General features: G+C 39.0%; 1 protein-coding gene across 3 annotated transcripts in view; it reads right to left on the bottom strand.

Moving 5' to 3' along the window:
• KANK1 (KN motif and ankyrin repeat domains 1) overlaps positions 1-18,550 on the bottom strand; it is a 253,017-nt gene that overhangs the window by 67,316 nt on the left and 167,151 nt on the right. For all 3 annotated transcript variants that reach the window (XM_043973658.1, XM_043973651.1, XM_043973665.1), the window contains exon 2: positions 7,526-7,643. In XM_043973658.1, the coding sequence (XP_043829593.1) occupies positions 7,526-7,562 (37 nt within the window). In that variant the 5' untranslated portion in view covers positions 7,563-7,643. The remainder of the gene's footprint in view (positions 1-7,525; positions 7,644-18,550) is intronic.

Genomic DNA, 18,550 nt, shown 5'->3' with positions numbered 1-18,550 from the left:
GTGGCAAAATTAGGTTAATTTTTAAAAAGGAAATCACAGCCTACATAGTTGGGTAGTTGAAAGCTGTGTATTTGAAGTTTTCTCCCCCAAGCAATAAATTTATGGATTCTAGATGTATATAATGTATGTAATAGTATAAGGAAGCAGTATGGCACTATGTAAAGAGCCCTGGATTTGGAGTCAAAGGAAGGAAGCATCGTGGTATAGTCAAGGACCAAACTTCAATTCTACTCTGATGCTCTTCAGGGCTCGCTACCTGGTGTGACCTTGGGCAAGTCACTTGAAAAAAAAAAGTTTCCCTGGGCCTCAGTTTCCTTATCAGTAAAATGAGGGTGTTAAATTATATGGCCTCTAAGGGCCCTTCCAGTTCTATATCTGTGATTTTTAGTCCTGGATCTGGATCTACTACTGTTTTATTTTATTTTTGGAGACAAACAGGCTTAAGTGACTTGCCCAGAGTTCCATAGTTACTAAGTGTCTGAGGCCAGATTTGAACTTTGGATGTTGAGTCTTTCTTGCCTCCAGGTCCTGTGCTCTATGCACTATGGTGCCACCTAGCTGCCCCTATGTTTACCCTTACTCAGCCTCATTTTCCTCATTTATGAAATGAAAGGGTTGGCCTAGATCAGGGCTTCTGCCTTTTCAGCTGAGTATAGGTAACATTTTACTGTTGCCAAATTTTGTGACCCCGCCCCCCCACATTTAGTTATGTGGCCCCATATGGGCTCAAGACCCACAGTTTAAGAAACTTTGGCCTACATAAGTGATTCTCACAATGTTTTATGTTTTTTATTTTATTATTTTCCAGTTACATGTAGAGATAGTTTTCAACATTTGTTTATATAAGATTTCCAATTTCAAATTTTTCTACCCCCTCCCTCCCCCCTCCCCTAGACAGCAGGTAATCTGATATAGGTTTTATATATATATATATATATATATATATATATATATATATAATAACATTAAACATATTTCTGCATTAGTCATGTTATAAGAGGGGAATCAGAGCAAAAAGGAAAAACCTCAAAAAAGAAAAACAACAGCACCAAAACCAAAAGAAATAGTACGGTCTAATCAGCATCCATATTCTACACTTCCCCCTTTATATTCTTAAAAATTACTGATGCCCCCTAAAATGCTTTTGATTATGTGTGTTATATCCATCAATATTTACTATATTAGACATTAAGACATCTTAGTATTATTATGAAAATACATTTGACTTCATATGCTACCTGAATTTCAGAAAACCCCAAGGGTGTCTGGACCACACTTTGAGAACCACTGGCCAACATGATTTCCTACACCCTCTTCAACTAACACTAAATATATGATCATATGAAGATACCTCCAATAGACCAATCAGGCAATCCACAGGCTCTTTTTAGGTGTCTATGCTGTGCTTGGGGTTGTGGATAGCACAAAGAATGAAGCACTCCCTCTTGGCAAAGGGCTTACATTTTGAAAGGGGGCCAGCCCCGCCCCCCCATCCTGTTCCTTCCCCAATTAAAATGACTCTTAAACAATAAAAGAACCTCCAATGTGTGATTGTTTATGGCTGCTTGCAGCCACTACTCTCACAGAACCACCACAGAGCCCCCTTTACATAAGGGTTTGTAGTGTAAGTGTAACACAACAGTGAGCAGTAAGCTTGTTATCTATTACTTGTAGTCTGCAGGTCTGGTTTGTGGCCCAAAGGCTACAGGTACAGGACAGTGGATAAAGGGACAAAAATGCCATCTTCTATTTAATATGTAAAAAAAAAAAATACTCCCCAAAATACCTGCACTAGGACTAACTTTCTTTCCAAAACACTCTGGTGTATTTGCTTTCTGCAGTTATGCACCAACCCCCCCCCACACACACACACACACCCTCAATCCAGCCAGTTTTAGTGACAGCTCTTAGAAATACTGGTATTGAGAAATCTGCTCCTGCTCACCGGAAAAATCCCTGAAGTAACATGATACATATTTTTAGGAAGTGAAATCACTTTTTGATATAGAAATGTCAGTTGGTAAAATTCAGTTGGCTAGGTTTACAAATGTTTGCACATTTTAACCTTTTCTTATTTCCAAAGACTTCACAATTCAATGAAAATGAAGCCCCAAATAGTAAGTGAACCTGTTCTCTCAAACATGAACATGGGGTGCCTTAAACATTTGAAAATGAAAAACTAAACTTGTGACTCAGACTAAAAACATTTGATAAAGTTGCAGAAAGGATAATCGAGGTGGTGTGATTTTTAAGTGTGAGATTAAGCAAAAAAATTATTTTTCAAAGTGAAACATGTTTAAAATCTAAGATCAATTGTGTGATCATTTTGCCAAGAGTTTTAGAATGAAACTTTTAAAAAATGAGTATCTGTGACATATCTCTCTCCTTTTCTTTCAAGACCACATAAAAAATTGAAGCTGGCTCAGCCACAAGTGTAGGTTTTTGTTTTGTTGTTTCTTTTTTAAATCAAGGAGACTAGAATCGTTCTCAGATATTCCATAGCATAAAATTTTTGAGTAGGGGCAGAACTCAGACAAGAAAGCAGAGGATGGAAGGAAACCAACAACATCCACATATGTTTAGATACCTCTCTCTATGGCCCAGTCTGACTCAATTACAAAAATTCTCAATACTCACTCAGTAAGCTTGCAGGTTACCATAGTGCGGTATCTTTAAATCCTTCAGCAAGAAGTGGTTAATCCTTTTACAAAAGATCCAATCAATCTCCTTAGAAGAATGATAGCCACAGCTCACATTCTGAAGGTGGCCAACCTATCCACTTTTTCCCCTCCCTTATTAGCAAGGGTCCAAAAGAGTACCTGGGGTAGAAATCCCAAGAGCTCTGAAGTTTATCTCTGCGGTACTCGGAAGGGGAAGCAAGAGGCTAGATTGCAGGCTTCCAACACTCAAATTAGCTCCTGCTCATCTGAAGATAAATCACCTGCACTTGGTTTAAGCAAGAGAGCTATTCATCTGTGTCTGAAATCTGATGCTTGCCCCATTAGAAGTTGCTCAAGGTTTGAAGGAAGAAAACTTATAAAGTGAGCCTGGTTACATACTGAACGTAAGCCTTAAGGGTTTGCAAGGCAGGCACACCCCACTACAGGCAGAGAACTTTGGAAACTTTTTTTTTTAAAGTTCTCAGTTAATGCAGTGATGTCTTATTGAACCAAAGAGGCAGATTCTACAACTTGCCAGTATTTTGGCAATCTGACATGATTGATTTTTTAAATAAGAAGCTACCCTTACTGTACTGAATTTAGGATGCAGAAAGTCAATATTTTACCTGTATAATAAAGTAACTTCTGGCTTATTAATTAAAGCCCCATTTCTATTAGTGTATATATATAGTGACACTAAAAGCTGAAATAAATACAGATACAGTACAAATGTAGAAATCTAAGCTAATATGTTGAGGTGGTATTTTTCAAAGTGCTTTTTGAAAAGCAGGAAGTGCTATATAAAATAGAAGATGCTTTTTATTATAAATGCATGTTTATTTTCCATCAAATTGGTCAAAGTTGGCCATCCTACAGAGTTTTTAAAATCTCACTTCATATGACCCTAACAGGTTGGGAGGAAGTCAATCATTATTTACTAAACTTTTTCCACAGGTTTTAATAATGCACCCACCTATTTTTCTCCTTTTTCCCTTCCATTTCTAACAGATCTCCACACATATTTCTTATTTCCTTCTGAAGAAGTCAAATGGTACAATTCGATAAATGATCAGAAAACTGATGAGACTGGAAAGAATATTGGCTTTGGACTCCAAGGGCCTGAGTTCAAATCCTGTTTCACTACTTGTATAACCTTAGATAAATCACTTAACCACTTTGGGCCTTAGTTTCCTCATTTGTAGAATGAGATAGAACCATATAAGTGGTATCAAGCACAAATAGAAATGGATCCATGACCCTGTATATTGACTTAGAAAACCACAGATTAATGAGGTCCCATTGATCTCTAAATCTATACTCCTAGGGTATTTTTTTTATTTCTAGTTTCCAGCAGCGGTGCGTCATTTCTACTTTTTAAAGCCTACAATTCCCCATTCCTCATATGTATTTTACCTCCATCCCTAATTAGCTGTATTACCTAAAAGAAAATCAGAAAGACAAAGTATGGAGGTCCCCTTTTTTTTTCAGGACTTGTACAAAGATTCCTTGGAATCTCATCCTCAGGAAGGTCAAGCTCTTAACTAATCCCCTCAGCTATTGGTGCCTCCCCCTGAAAAATACTTTCTGTAAGTGTGTGTGTGTACACACACACATAGATATGCTTATATTACATACTGCTCCCTTCCTCCAGTTCCTTGAGGGGCTATATCCCAGCACAGAGTCTGACACACAGTAATGAATGACAGATAGATAATAATCATTTTGGTTGATACAAATAATAATGGCCATACTGCCACCTTACATTTGCTCAGTGCCTTTACCTTTTCAAAGTGTCTCAATATCCACTGTCTTATTTCCCTTCAAAGCTTCCCTGAGATACAGCATTGCCATCTTCATGTGCTGCTGTACTCTAAGGAATTGGGAGCTTTTCAATCGCACTTGCAAGGAAACTTTCTGATGTATCTTGTCTCTCCTAATTAGAATGTAAGCTTCTTGAGGGCAGGGACTTTATCACTTTTTTGTTTAAATCTCCAGCACTGGTGACAGAAGGGCTTAATAAATGCATTTTCACACACACACACACACACACACACACACACACACACACACACACCGACATCTATCGACGACTATCTACCCACTTAAGCTACATATTACTTTGTTTCTAATAACTTTTCTAAATACAAATTACAGTTCTATAATTTCAGAGTATCAGTAGATCAAATATATAAAGACCCAGGTAACTGAAAATATAGCAGAAATACTCCCAACCTTAAAGTATGAGTTGATTGTTTTGATTTCAAATGAATGAAGTGTTTCTCTAACACCTGATGACTTTTCTTGGCTTAATCTCAAGTTTTAAAAGCAGTGAATAATCACAACCATTTTATAAGATTCATATCATTACATTTATAGGGGACGCCAACCTGCACTTACTCAAAAAGGATGAAATGTTGTTCGGGAATACATGAAAACAAAAATTATACCTGTAAACATTAGCAGGGTGGAGTATTTTTGTGTAGCCCTGAATGTCTGTTTCTTAAGAGAAAACACCTTAGGGCTCAAATGGATCTTAGAGATCATTTCATCCAAACTCTTTCACTCTACAGGGGGAGCACAGGCATTTGCCCACAGCCACATATCAAGTGAAAGAGTAAGAATTAAAACATTCAAAATCCAGCATTCTTTGCACTCAATTCCTGTAATGTTTTAAAACGAATATGCACGTACTTGGAATATTTTTCCTGACAATGCAGTGAAGGTCTGAATTCCTTAAGGGCAAAGGAGAAAAGAGGACTAGGAAAAAGCACAAAGAATTTCCCCAACTGAAACAGCACTCTCTATATAGGCTGACAGGAGAAGTGAGAATTCTACATTCTTTTTTTTTGTTTGTTTATTTGTTTGTTTTTTTGGCGGGGCAATGGGGGTTAAGTGACTTGCCCAAGGTCACACAGCTTGTAAGTGTCAAGTGTCTGAGGCTGGCTTTGAACTCGGGTCCTCCTGAATCCAGGGCCAGTGCTTTATCCACTGCGTCACCTAGCTGCCCCAAGAATTCTACATTCTGATTTAGTCTAGTAGGAGTCAAAGCAGAACTAGTAAGTCAGATAAATGGAAAATGAATAACTAGAGCATAGATTCATAGAATTTTGAAGCTGGATATGGCTAAATTCCTATCCTCCACTTTTTTATTTTTATAGATGAGAAAACTGCCAAAGGAAGGTTTAACAACTTCCTCAAGAATGCAGAATTAGGAGTAAACTGGGAGAAGAACCCTGGTCTCCAACTCTCAGGTCAGTGTTGTTTCTGAGCAAAGAAAAATGGAAAATCAATGGACGGTTGTGGGAATTGGTTGTAGAAAATGCTACGGTGTTGAAATTAAGACTGTCAAGCTGTTAGTGATCATGGCCAGGGCAGGGGAGTGGTAGGGAGAGGAATGACTTATTTAACAAAAATCCAGAGGTACTGTTCAAATGAAATCTTTTCATAAGAAAACTATAGGGTTCATTTCTCATCTTTAGCCCATTTACTCTCTGGAGAGTGTGCTTATGAGGACTGAAATCTGTCAAAAGTCAGGCAGTGAAAGGAAAGAGGAAAAGAAGAAATCGGCAAGTTGAGATCATTTGTCTGAATAACCAACCATACAGCCAATTGACTGTACTCTGTGCCATAGATTAGCCACCTATGGCATGTGTGCCAAATGTGACATCAGAATGTTAGTAATTTGGCAATTGTAGCTTGAGAGCATGTGAAGTGGGAATTACTATTCCATCATCTCCTTCCTCTCTTGCCAGTTAATTTGTATGTCATATTGCCTGGGCATTTAGAGTGACAGGACCTTGGCATTTCCTCCTGGGGCATAAGCCCAAATACAACGACCAAGATTGGCCCTAATGAAGAGATATGAGAAGGTGGAGATAGAGAACTGGTATGGGACATGACATATAACATAGGACTTGGTTCATGTGCTGAGTTAGTTTATTACTTATTAAAAAAGACGGGAGGGGCAGCTAGGTGGTGCAGTGTAGTGGATAGAGCACTGGCCCTGAAGTCAGGAGTACCTGAGTTCAAATCCAGCCTCAGACACTTAACACTTACTAGCTGTGTGACCCTGGGCAAGTAACTTAACCCCAATTGCCTCACTAAAAAAAAGAAAAAGAGAGAGAGACTGGAAGTAGACAAAAGGAGAACAATACTGGGAATTGAAATGGTATAAAAATGAATGATGGCAAGAATTTTTTTTTAAAAAGAACTCACCATAAAAATGAAATTTTATAAATATACATAGTATCTCCAAAGTATAAAACTTAAAGTGCCATAAAAATTTTGGGACATCCTACATTTATAAATTGATATTTATACCCCCAATCTCATTACTCAGTCAGTCCCTTGGAAAGAAGACAGGTGGCACAGACTATATTGTACCAATTTGCTGGATTTCACATGTATTTTCTTTTCTTTTTTCTTTTTTGGTGAGGTAATTGGGGTTAAGTGACTTGCCCAGGGTCACATGGCTAGTAAGTGTCAAGTGTCTGAGGCCAGATTTGACCTGAGGTCCTTCTGAATCCAGGGCTGGTGCTTTATCCACTGCTCCACCTAGTTGCCCCTCAGGTACTCCTGATTCCAGGGCTGGTGTTTTATCCACTGCCCCACACATGTATTTTCTGACACAATGATAAAAACAACCAAAGTCAGTTGGCTTAGGTGACAATTTTGCTAAGGGGATTTAATACAAAGAAAATTTGAAAAGAAAGACAAATTAATTCTTAGGAAAATCTAGAGTAAACATCAACAAGTAGGAAACTTCTGAAATTCTAGTGACCTGTGCTATATACTGTAAAAGCAAAATTACATTGTGCAAAGACACATAGTTAGTGATAAAAACAAAACAAAAATCACCAAATTACCTGAGGCACAGATATTGATATTTGCCATTTGTGACATTTCTGCTTTAATTCAAGGACAAATCCAGAGTGGAATTAGGAGTCATGCAAATGTCCCATCAAGTCCCGAGGTGTGTTCAGCCTAGAACACAGAGAAAAAGAATACCATTAAGGTTTTGCATATAATATAGACAAACTGAATATTACGAATGGCTAATCATTTTTTCAGACTTCTCACGCATGACATAATAATATGAATAGTAAAGTCTACTTATAGGTTAAGTATAATTTATGCAGTCATAACTGCCCACTGGAGGTTATAAGCTCAGAAAGTGTCAAGGCAGGTAGGACGATCCCATCTAGTCTCAGTCGGCTCATCCCAGTGCTTGAATGGGATCCTTCTTTTCAGGATTTTGTTTGTTTATTTGTTTTTTGTTTTTTGGATTTTTTTGCAGGGCAATGAGGGTTAAGTGACTTGCCCAGGGTCACAGAGCTAGTGTCAAGTGTCTGAGGCTGCATTTGAACTAGGTCCTCCTGAATCCAGGGCCAGTGCTTTATCCACTGTGCCACTTAGCTGCCCCTCTTCAGGATTTTTGACAAGCAGTCATCCTGCCTCTATATGTTAGAGATAAAGAACTCCCTTCTCAAGTTCTAATTGTTAAGAAGTTATTTTTTTACATCAAGCAAAAATCTGCCTCCTTGAAACTTCCATTCCCACTTCTGCTCTATGGGATCAAGCAGAAGTAGCCTGGAAAGAGAAAGCCCAAGAAAGGGGATCAGAGGGAGGTTCTGATAAGAGTCACATGCCTGGACATGACCAATATAAATGACTTTCTACTGCTACTGCCCTTCCATAGAAATTCTATTTCAACTCATGCACATAGTTCTAAGATTGACATTGACATTAGAAGGTGAACACAAGGAAGATACACATATATTAATCTTTTTTAAAAGTTTTGTTATATTACTTTTAAAAATTAAAGTGACTATGCAAGAAATTTTGCTATTTGAGTAGGTCATACTGGAATACAGGTTTCCTAACATGTTTCACAATGCATACAGTACTCTAAAAAGCAAACAACAAACAACAACAAAAACAGCACTCTGGGTGCCAGAATTAATTGTACTGTAGCTTTATCTGTATCTGCAAATTTCCAAACAATCGTTAGAATTAGCTAAACCCAATGCATGCATCATAAACAAATCTCATGGGGTCACAGATTTAATGCTAGAAAGGACGTGAGATTACAAGTGTCAATCAAAACAAATTTCCACGTTGGTCATTTCCAAAACATTTGTCTCATGCATTCTGAGTTCTTTCCTCTCTCTATCAGGTAAAGGGTTAGAGGCTAGATCCAGCTGTGTGCTAGACCAGATGGAAGGAGCCAATTGTTAAATTTTCAGTGTGAGCACTGATAACAATGAAACTTTCAATCACAACAAAACAGGGCTTGAGTTATTGTTTTGGTGACAGCAGCACAGTGGATAGAATGCCAGCCCTGGGGAGTCAAGAGGACCTGAATTCAAATTTGGCTTCAGACACTTACTAGCTGTGTGATCCTGGGCAAGTCATTTAATTCTGTGTGCTTCAGTTTTCTCATCTGTAAAATGGGCTGGAGAAGGAAATGGCAAACCACTCCAGTATCTTTGTCAAGAAAACCCCAAATGGGGTTAGAGTGGTGAACACAACTCAAACAACAATACCAAAAAAGGGGTTAATAATGAAGACTAAACTTAAAGTTTGTACTTCATATATTTCCCTCTCCCTTCCCCCCCCCCACTAGAAAACAGGTTGTCAAACATACCAGCACATCTCTGGTTAAAAACAACAACAAGAACCTTCAAATCTCAAATTTACTAAGTTTGGCATACTTTCTTTCCATTATACCATTCCAGTAAGTAGTAATATATACCATTCCAACGTTTAGTAGCTGTAGAGCCCTCAGAAGCAAAAACCAAAAACAAACAAAAAAATAAAGCCAGGTATGGGGCAGCTAGATGGCGCAGTGGATAGAGCACTGGCCCTGGAGTCAGGAGTACCTGAGTTCAAATCCGGCCTCAGACACTTAACACTTACTAGCTGTGTGACCCTGGGCAAGTCACTTAACCCCAATTGCCTCACTAAAAAAAAAAAAAAATAAAGCCAGGTAAATCAATTTCACTTGAGAGTTAACATAGGCAGATGAGAAACCCTAGAACCTGAGAAGAAACTATAAGAAAAAATACTACAGATGCTGAACAAAAACAAAATAGATGGGCCAGTGGCCTATATTACTAATATTGCTAACTTCTGTTTCTCACCCAAATAAACAGGAAAGGAAAAGAAATGACTGATAGCTTTGACAGTCCAGGGCAATGCGTACTTACTACTTTGGCCAATGAATTTCCCCTGCCCTTCAAATGGGTTTGTCCTGATAACAGATACCTGTGCAAAACTACAAAAGCCACTCTATTAGGAAAGAAACCCAATACAGTTAAAAAAAAAATTGGAGGGGAATAATGTTGCTCTCAGCTGATTTAATAGTCAACCTCCTGAGCTAGCCAATTTGCCTTCTCACTTGCAGTGTCCACAGCAATGGTAGGGAGAGCTCTAATGCTAAAACCCCTGGTAGGGCTGCTGCAGCAAACCTCCCCCCAGGCCTTCTTCACTTGACCCAGCAAGCAAGTGTGCTGTTAGGAAATGGGGTGATTCTAATCTTTTTTTTTTTTTTTACACCATGTGACAATCACCTGCCACTCTTGGAAACAGGGGCCACGGTTCAGCTCCAATGGGACAAATCTGGAGAGTAATAGCTGGCTGAAGTAGCGGCAGATTTGGGGCACAGAGGAGGTATCAAATACCAGCGAATTAAAAAACCCCAATAAACAAAGTGTTTGGTAGTGAGTGGAGAGGTGGAAAGAGGCTAGAAGCTCATTAAAATCCAGAATCTGGCAACTCTGAATAAACCAAGTAACACTAATTTAAAAACAAAACAAAAAACCCAACAACAATAATCAGCCCTCTTCAAATATGAGCTCAGGGTTTACTTGTCCCCTTAAAGTGTCCTTCCCCTTTGTATACCTTCACTTCAAAATTGTAAGTAAATATAGCTATTTAAAATCTCATAGGTAAGTGGAAGGCAAGCAGAGACAAGATTCACACGTTATGACTGACTGAAGTATGTCTTCAGGTATTTTGGTTTAGATAGCCAAACCTTCCCTGCATTGCAGGGCTGGAATCCCTCACATTCACATTCATGCTTCATCACCTTTGGCCTGAAACTCTGAATGAATTTCTTATTGCACAGGGGCAGATGGTCTTCATTACTGGTTCAGATTTGGGTTTTTCACCAAATAGACACACACACACACACACACACACACACACACACAATCTACATATGTTTAGATGAACCAGCAGAGATAAAACTCCGTGTATGTCTTAATAATTTAGAGGAATCCCACATGGACAATCATAAATGCAGTGGCTGTTTTGTCTGTAGAATTAGGAAAGCTCAGTCCTTCCACACAGTTATTCAAGTATTCTGTGAAATTAATTTATAAATAGTAGAGCATGCGCTAAGCAATCATTACCTAATGTGTTTCCAGAATGAATAGTGGCAATATCTCTGGGGAAGAACAAGTTTTATATTGTATTTCCACTTTCCCCATTACTGTCCATGGCTGACTCAGTGGCAGGTGGTCACAAACTGTAAGGACTCTTTCTTTTCAGTGTTATGCAGATTCTTGCATCAGTGCAGTCAGAAAAATCAGAAAAGCATTGGCAGGGACACATCTCTCTGTGGCTCCTCTCTCCTCTCTGGCCATGCCAACTAGTAAATCTTAAGTGGTACAATGGTACCCTAACACTGCCAGTGAAGGAAACTTCTTTGAAAGGCCTTGGAAAAATCATTGTACCCAAATAAGTATCATTCCCTTCAAAATGGTTCCCTTGGGAGATGATGCATTCATTCCAAGTACTAACTAAACCCAAATATGAGACTTTTCTTTTGCCTTAAAAGAAATTTATCGGGCCACGTGAAAATGAGTTGTGCAATTTTACATGTGGCCAATAAACTTTCTCTTAAGGTGAAAGAAGACTTCCAAAATTGTGAAAAGCACTCAGAATGCATGTATCACCTCCCAGGTATTTGGTAGTGGGTTGTTATTTTTTTTTAAGCCAAAAACAATATAATGCAGCCTGAACACCCACCTTTTTCACCAGGTTTATTTCCGAATTACAACTAACTGTTTTCTAAGATCATAAAAACCCTCAAATGATGCAGATTTGCCACCAGTGAGGATATTCAAAGAAGAGCATACCAAAAAATATCTGGTAATACCAGTCTTACTAGGATAAGAAGATAGTTTATCAAAGTTATGACTTCAGGGCGGCTAGGTGGCACACTGGCCTTGGATTCTGGAGGACCTGAGTTCAAATCCGACCTCAGAAGTTTGACATTTACTAGCTGTGTGACCCTGGGCAAGTCACTTAACCCTCACTGCCCAGCAAAAAACCAAAAACCAAAAACCAAACAACTACCAGAAGCCCAGCCCTAGAAGACCATAAGCTCCTTGAGGGCAAGGACTGCTCCATTTTTGTCTGAATCCCTAGTGCATAGGACAGTGCCTTGTATATACTGTAGACACTTATTAAATGTTTCATAAATTGAAGGGGGGAGGGGAAAACTGCCTTGAGATAACTAAACTTAAGACCCTGTAGGGTAATTGTGGGTAAGGAATTTTAAAAAAAAAAAGGAAGGAAAAATGAGACTAATTGTATGGTTAAAAGGTTAAGAAAATGAAGTGAAACTAACTTCCCAAGTGTTTATGACTACTTTTCTCATAAGAAACCTGTGTTTTGGGCCATGATAATTCAGGTCGACTGTATGCTTTGCAAATACTTAGGAATAGAAACAGGTTTCTTATACTTATTCCACCATTTGCCATAAATTCATCCTATACACCATACACCTCTTCACACAATCAAACTGGGTATGGATGTGTAAAGAATACTAAATAAGTGTCTGTCTACAGACTCTCTGTAAGCCACTTCCAGTGACTATAAATCATTTTAAGTTAGGCACAGCTCCCAAAGAGCTTACAAAAGCATGAGGCCTGGGGGATGACGGGTGAAAGCCATCGTTAAGCCTACAAACAGTGCCTTCAAGCCTGCACAGACTGCATTACCTTCTCCACAATGCTGGAGTGCAGGGCCCTAAGCAACTCCCCAAACACCTCAACAGAATGAAGAGAGACCATGAAATTCACCAGAGTAGAGATCTCTTGGAGGATGACAACATGGATTGAACACGCAATCGACCAAACTTTAAAGAAAGGCAAAAGTGACTACATAAGAAGTAGCTGAATTTCAAGGATAGCTGGGGGTAGGGGGTTTGGTAGAGTACTGAGTTTAGCAAGAAATTCTTAATGTGTATGTATTGATGTTTTTCATTTAGGGGAGATTATTTTAGGGACCTTTAGGAATGTAGTAGCGTGTTACTGATTGTATATTGTATAATATATTGTACATTATGTGTACATGTGTATATGTGTGTATGTACTGTATGTATATATGTATACTGTATGTGTATATACACCTACAAATACAACATACATACATGTGGATACAAATATATACACAGATACAAAGTATGTGTGTGTGTGTGTGTGTGTGTGTGTACATATGCATATGGTACTGTGGGACTGGAGAGAGCAATAAAATTCCCTATCATCAAGGAATTCCATTGCAAGATGATTTGGAGCTAATTTTTTAAAACTCCCAGATCAGGAATCCAGCTTGGATCATGGCAATAGACAAAGAAGGCAGAGAACAAACATGAGTTCAGGATGCATTAAGTATATGTAATATATACAGTTTACTGTGGTTTTTTTCTAGTAAAACTTTTCCTAGAATCTAATGGTATTCTTCTTTTCTGTTATAACTTTTAAAAAAAAGTCCCACAATAGTTCTTCCCTAAATCAGCTTCCCTGTCTTCTCTGGTGACTAATTGAAGAGTAACAACAAGATCAAGGGTGACAAGTGTGAAAAGTAAAAGGAGGGATTGTCCCTTCTGTTTCCTTTTCACAAATCAAAGTATTTTCAGAGTTGGAAAGGACTTCAAGGACATTAAACTCATACTTACAAAAGAATTCCCTCTATAATTCACCCAAACAGGTGTTGCTTGAAAACCTCCAGTGAGAGGGAAACAAATGCATTATTTCCCAAGGCAGCCCATTGCTCTTTCAAATGGCTCTAATTATTAGGAAGTATTTCCTTGTTGTTCAGTCATGTCCAACTTTTCGTGACCCCATTTAGGGTTTCCTTGGCAAAGATACTGGAGTGTTCTGTCATTCCCTTCTCCAGCTCATTTTACAGATGAGGAAACTAAGGCCAACAGGGTTAAGTGACTTGCCTAAGGTCACACGGCTAGTCCGTGTCTGAGAACACAAAGAAGAGGCCTGGAGCTCTATCCACTGTGCCACCCAGCTGCCCTAGTGTTTCCTTACCGAGCCTAAATTTGCTTCTTTGTAACTCTTACCCACAGCCTTTCAGTCTGCCCTGTAGGACCAGGACAATTCTAATTCTTCTCCCAAATGTCAGTTCCTCTTTAAACACTGGCAGATAGCTTTCATGACCACCCTTTCTCCCTGCCTTGAAAGAGTTCTAAACTTGGAATCATTGTCTGGGCTCAAATCCCCGTTCTGACCCTTACTACCTGTGTGACCTTGGGCAAATCATGTAACCTCTTTGGGCCTCAATAATCTCATCTGTCAAATGAGGGAGTTGGACGAGATAGTCTTGAGGGTCCCTTTCAATCTCTAGATCCATGATCCCAGGCAGCAATGTGGCATGGTGGACTTGGGAGTCAGAAAGCCTTGTGTTTAAAACTTTCCTCAGACACTTCAGGAGCTATGGTTTTAGGGCAACTCACTAAAGCTCTCTTCCTCAGTTTCCCCCTCTGCCAAATAACTACGAGATAATATAAAGAGCCCTACAAAATCTAAAAGCTCTACATAAATATTTGTTATGATTGTGACCCTAGTCCTATTAAATCCCACATACATCAATCAACAAGCATTAAATGCCTCCTGTGTCCCAGACACTGTACTATGTGTAAATATAATAAATGAAACAATTTGTACTCTCAAGAAGATTACATTGAAGACCAAAAACAACTCCCAAGAAACAATCTGTGCTTGCAAAGAGATTACATTTGAGCTCAAAAACAACTTGGAGGGTGAAAGTCTCACATGTGTTCCAGCATTAACGTGACTGAAGTTCGAGCAGCTCCTTATATATGCTACCAGCCAAACCAGAAGGTCCTGAATGATGCTTTTCATTAAGAGCGGCAAATCTCACTTAATCTGGTGCTCTATTGAAAGCTCAGAATAACAGTGGCTTTGCCTTCTCATTGGAATGCAGTAAGCCTGCTCTGGCAGGCATGGTCTCAGCATGCGTGACTCAGCCTGAGTCATGTTTATGCTCATCTGCCTACAGTGGGGTGTGCCCTACTACATCAGATGGCTCATTGGCATCTGCCCCGAACAGGAAGTGGCTGAATGCACCTCACATCCTTGTCTGCACCTTGCCCTAAAAACACAGCATTCAAGAATTCCAACGTGGTGCAACAGTCAATAGGAAACAGTAGAGTGCAGTGAAAAGAAGGATGGGGATGGAGTTGGAGGACCTAGGCTTTCATCCTTGCTTTACTATATATTATGTATTTATTTTTCTCTCCTCTTCATCTCACATCATTCAGACATCTTCCCCCCCCCCCCCATGCACCTTAGCTCTTCCTTGACTCCTAGTCTCTAATGAAGAGGTGGCTCATTTCATTGACAAGGTAAACACCTCTACATGTACTCTTGATCTCGTCTCCTTGTTCCCTACTGTCTTTGGTAGAAGACTACCCCCAGTATCATACCCTCTATCTAATCTTTAATCTTTCACCTATTGGATCCTTTCCTGCTACCTACAAACATTCCTATGAACTCTTTATCCAAAACAAACAAACACCAACCAACCACTAAAAACTAAAAAACCTTGCTTGATCTGATTGTTCCCACTAGCTATCATCCAGTATCTCTCTTTTCCTTCTTGACTGAACTACTTGAGAAATCCATTTGCAATAGGTGCCTCCATTTCTTCTACCTTCACTCCTAAACCCTCTATAATCTGGTTTACAACCTCATCATTCAGCTAAAACTCTTAATTGTACAGTCTAATGGTCTTTTCTCAATTCTCATCCTCCTTGACTGCTTTGTGGTCTTCAACACTGTTGATCACCATCTCCTCCTGGATATTCTTTCCTCTCTAGGTTCTCATGATACTGTTTTCTTCTTGTTCTCCTCTTACTTGTCTGACTGCTTCTTCTCAGTACCCATTCCATGCCTACTCTCTTATGGGTGCCACCCTATCCCTAGGCTCTCTTCTCTTTTCCCTCTATACTATCTGGCTTGGTGATCTCATTAGGGTCCAATTATCATCTCTATGTAGATTATTTCCATCATCTCTCTGTAGATCATCTATATGCCTAGGCATATATTTCCAGATCTATATGCCTAAATTTCTCTCATGAGTTCTAGTAAGGCAGCACCTAATAAATGCTTTTTGATCATCTCAAAGTAGAAGTCTTGTGGCACCTCAAACTCAGTATGTCTGAAACAGAAGTCATTATCTTCTCCCCCTCCCTCAAAACACATAGAAAAACATTCCCAACTTTCCTTATATTATCAAGGGCAATTCTATCCTTCCAGTAGCCGTGCCTCATAATCTAAGTGTCAACTTTGATTTCTGTTTCCATTCACCTCAAATACAGAATTGTAAAATCTTATCATTTCTGCCTTAACATCTCTTATATAAGACTCAGCTCAAATCCCACCTTCTCTAAGAAGCTTTCCCCAATCTCCCCATAGCTTCTCACCCAGCTTGTGCCTTCCTGCAGAGATTATCTTCTATTCACTACAGATACTTGTAGAATGTACATAGTGAGTTATAAGCTATCTTTCATGAGAAGGAGAACTTCTTGAAGGTAGATCTTTCTGTGTATCATCAATACTTAGCATAGTTCCTGGCACATGTTAGGTGACATGTTGTTGACTAATGTTGACCAAATCATTTAATTTCTCTGGTTTTTGTTTCTGTGTCAGCAAAATTAGAGAGGAATACAATTATATTGAAATAGTCACAAAATATTTCAAAAACACAATTCCATGGAAGTCGAACTTAAGAACAACTCTTCCCCAGAAAGCCTTTCCTGAACTGCTAGTGTCTTCCCTCTGAAACTACCTTACATTTAACTACCTTGTATTTATTTTATGTTAAGTGCTTATTGTTTCCCCTGATAGAATGTATGATCCTTGAGAACAGTGACTGTTTTTTTCTGGTACCCCAGTACCTAGCACAGTATCTTACTGATTGTTTAAACCACGAAATCTGGGTTGGAGTTACGAATTCTGCCATTTCCAAACTTTGTGACATAAAAACACTTAACCTCTTTCAATCGTTGTTTTCACATCTGAAAGAGTCAACATTAACATCTAGCCTACTCACATCATAGTATCCCAGCATCCAAAACTTAGGCAGGAACCTTATACCAGTCATCTGGTCCAACACACTCATTTTAGAGCTGAGGAAACTGAGGCCCAAAGAGATTCAATAACTTGCCCATGCTCACAGGATTGTGAAGAACAAAGGGAACAATGTGTGCAAAACCACTTTGCAATGACAAAGCATCCTACAACAATATGATGGTAGAGCCATCATATTAGGAATGCAGGGAATGGTTTCTGATGATGCAGCCAGCAGGCAGCAAGACTAGTTGTTCTAATTTTTCTTTTTTCTTTTCTTTCCTTTCTGGATATCTCATTCTTGGTATGTGTCTGGTGTTGGCAGCTACAACCTCAGGACCTAGGATGAAGATGCTTTTTATCAAACTGTCATGGGAGGCAGCTAGGTGGCGCAGTGGATAAAGCACCGGCCCTGGATTCAGGAGGACCTGAGTTCAAATCCAACCTCAGACACTTGACACTTACTAGCTGGGTAACCCTGGGCAAGTCACTTAACCCTCATTGCCCCAAAAAATAATAATAATAATTATTATTATAATTATTATTTTAAATTGTCACAAATTTCTAAGAATAAGAGCCATTCTCCAGCAGATAAGTGATTAAATGCATATTCTCAAAAGAGGGAAAAAAACACACAAAGTATTTCTGATCACTAATAATCAAGTAAAAGCTAATTAAGATAACTCAGAGGTAACTTCCTACGCCCAAATTGTGCCCACTCTCCTATTCCCCCCTGCTCCAGATAATGTGTGCATTTATGAAGTGACCCAGGTTTATTGGTAGATTTATTTATTTAAAAAAAATTTTTTTTTAGTGAGGCAATTGGGGTTAAGTGACTTGCCCAGGGTCACACAGCTAGTGTTAAGTGTCTGCGGCCGAATTTGAACTCAGGTCCTCCTAAATCCAAGGCTGGTGCTGGTAGATTTATATTTTGACAATAGATGACAAACATTGGTAGGGTTATAGGGTAAACAGGCAAGCTAATTCACTGATGGTTGGACTATGAATTAAGCCAAAATGTTTTGAGAAGCAGTATGGAATGATCATGTGCATGAATGGGGAGTGTGGGAAGAAGAGTTAAGAAATAAGAAGACTGGAAAGCCAGGCTGTCAAGGTCTTTAGATGACAGGATCAAAAATTTATATTTTATGGTTTTATTTGGGAGGTAATTTTGAGGAGGTGGGGTTTTTTTTTGTACTTTAGTTGTACATCTTTCATTGGTTCTTTTTTTTTTTTGCGGGGGGGGGGGGGGCAGGGCAATGAGGGTTAAGTGACTTGCCCAGGGTCACATAGCTAGTAAGTGTCAATTGTCTGAGGTCAGATTTGAACTCAGGTCCTCCTGAATCCAGGGCCGGTGCTTTATCCACTGTGCCACCTAGCTGCCCCCCTTTCATTGATTCTTATCCAACTATTTGATCATGTCTATGTAAATTGAATATAATGTATTAATTATTTTACTTATAACTGACCAATCCTTCATTTCTTTTTCCCATATTT

Source organism: Dromiciops gliroides, chromosome 1, assembly GCF_019393635.1.
Source record: "Dromiciops gliroides isolate mDroGli1 chromosome 1, mDroGli1.pri, whole genome shotgun sequence".
Taxonomy (NCBI): Eukaryota; Metazoa; Chordata; class Mammalia; order Microbiotheria; family Microbiotheriidae; genus Dromiciops; species Dromiciops gliroides.
The sequence above is the reverse complement of the archived record's forward strand: the minus strand, read 5'-3'. Positions and strand labels throughout refer to the sequence as shown.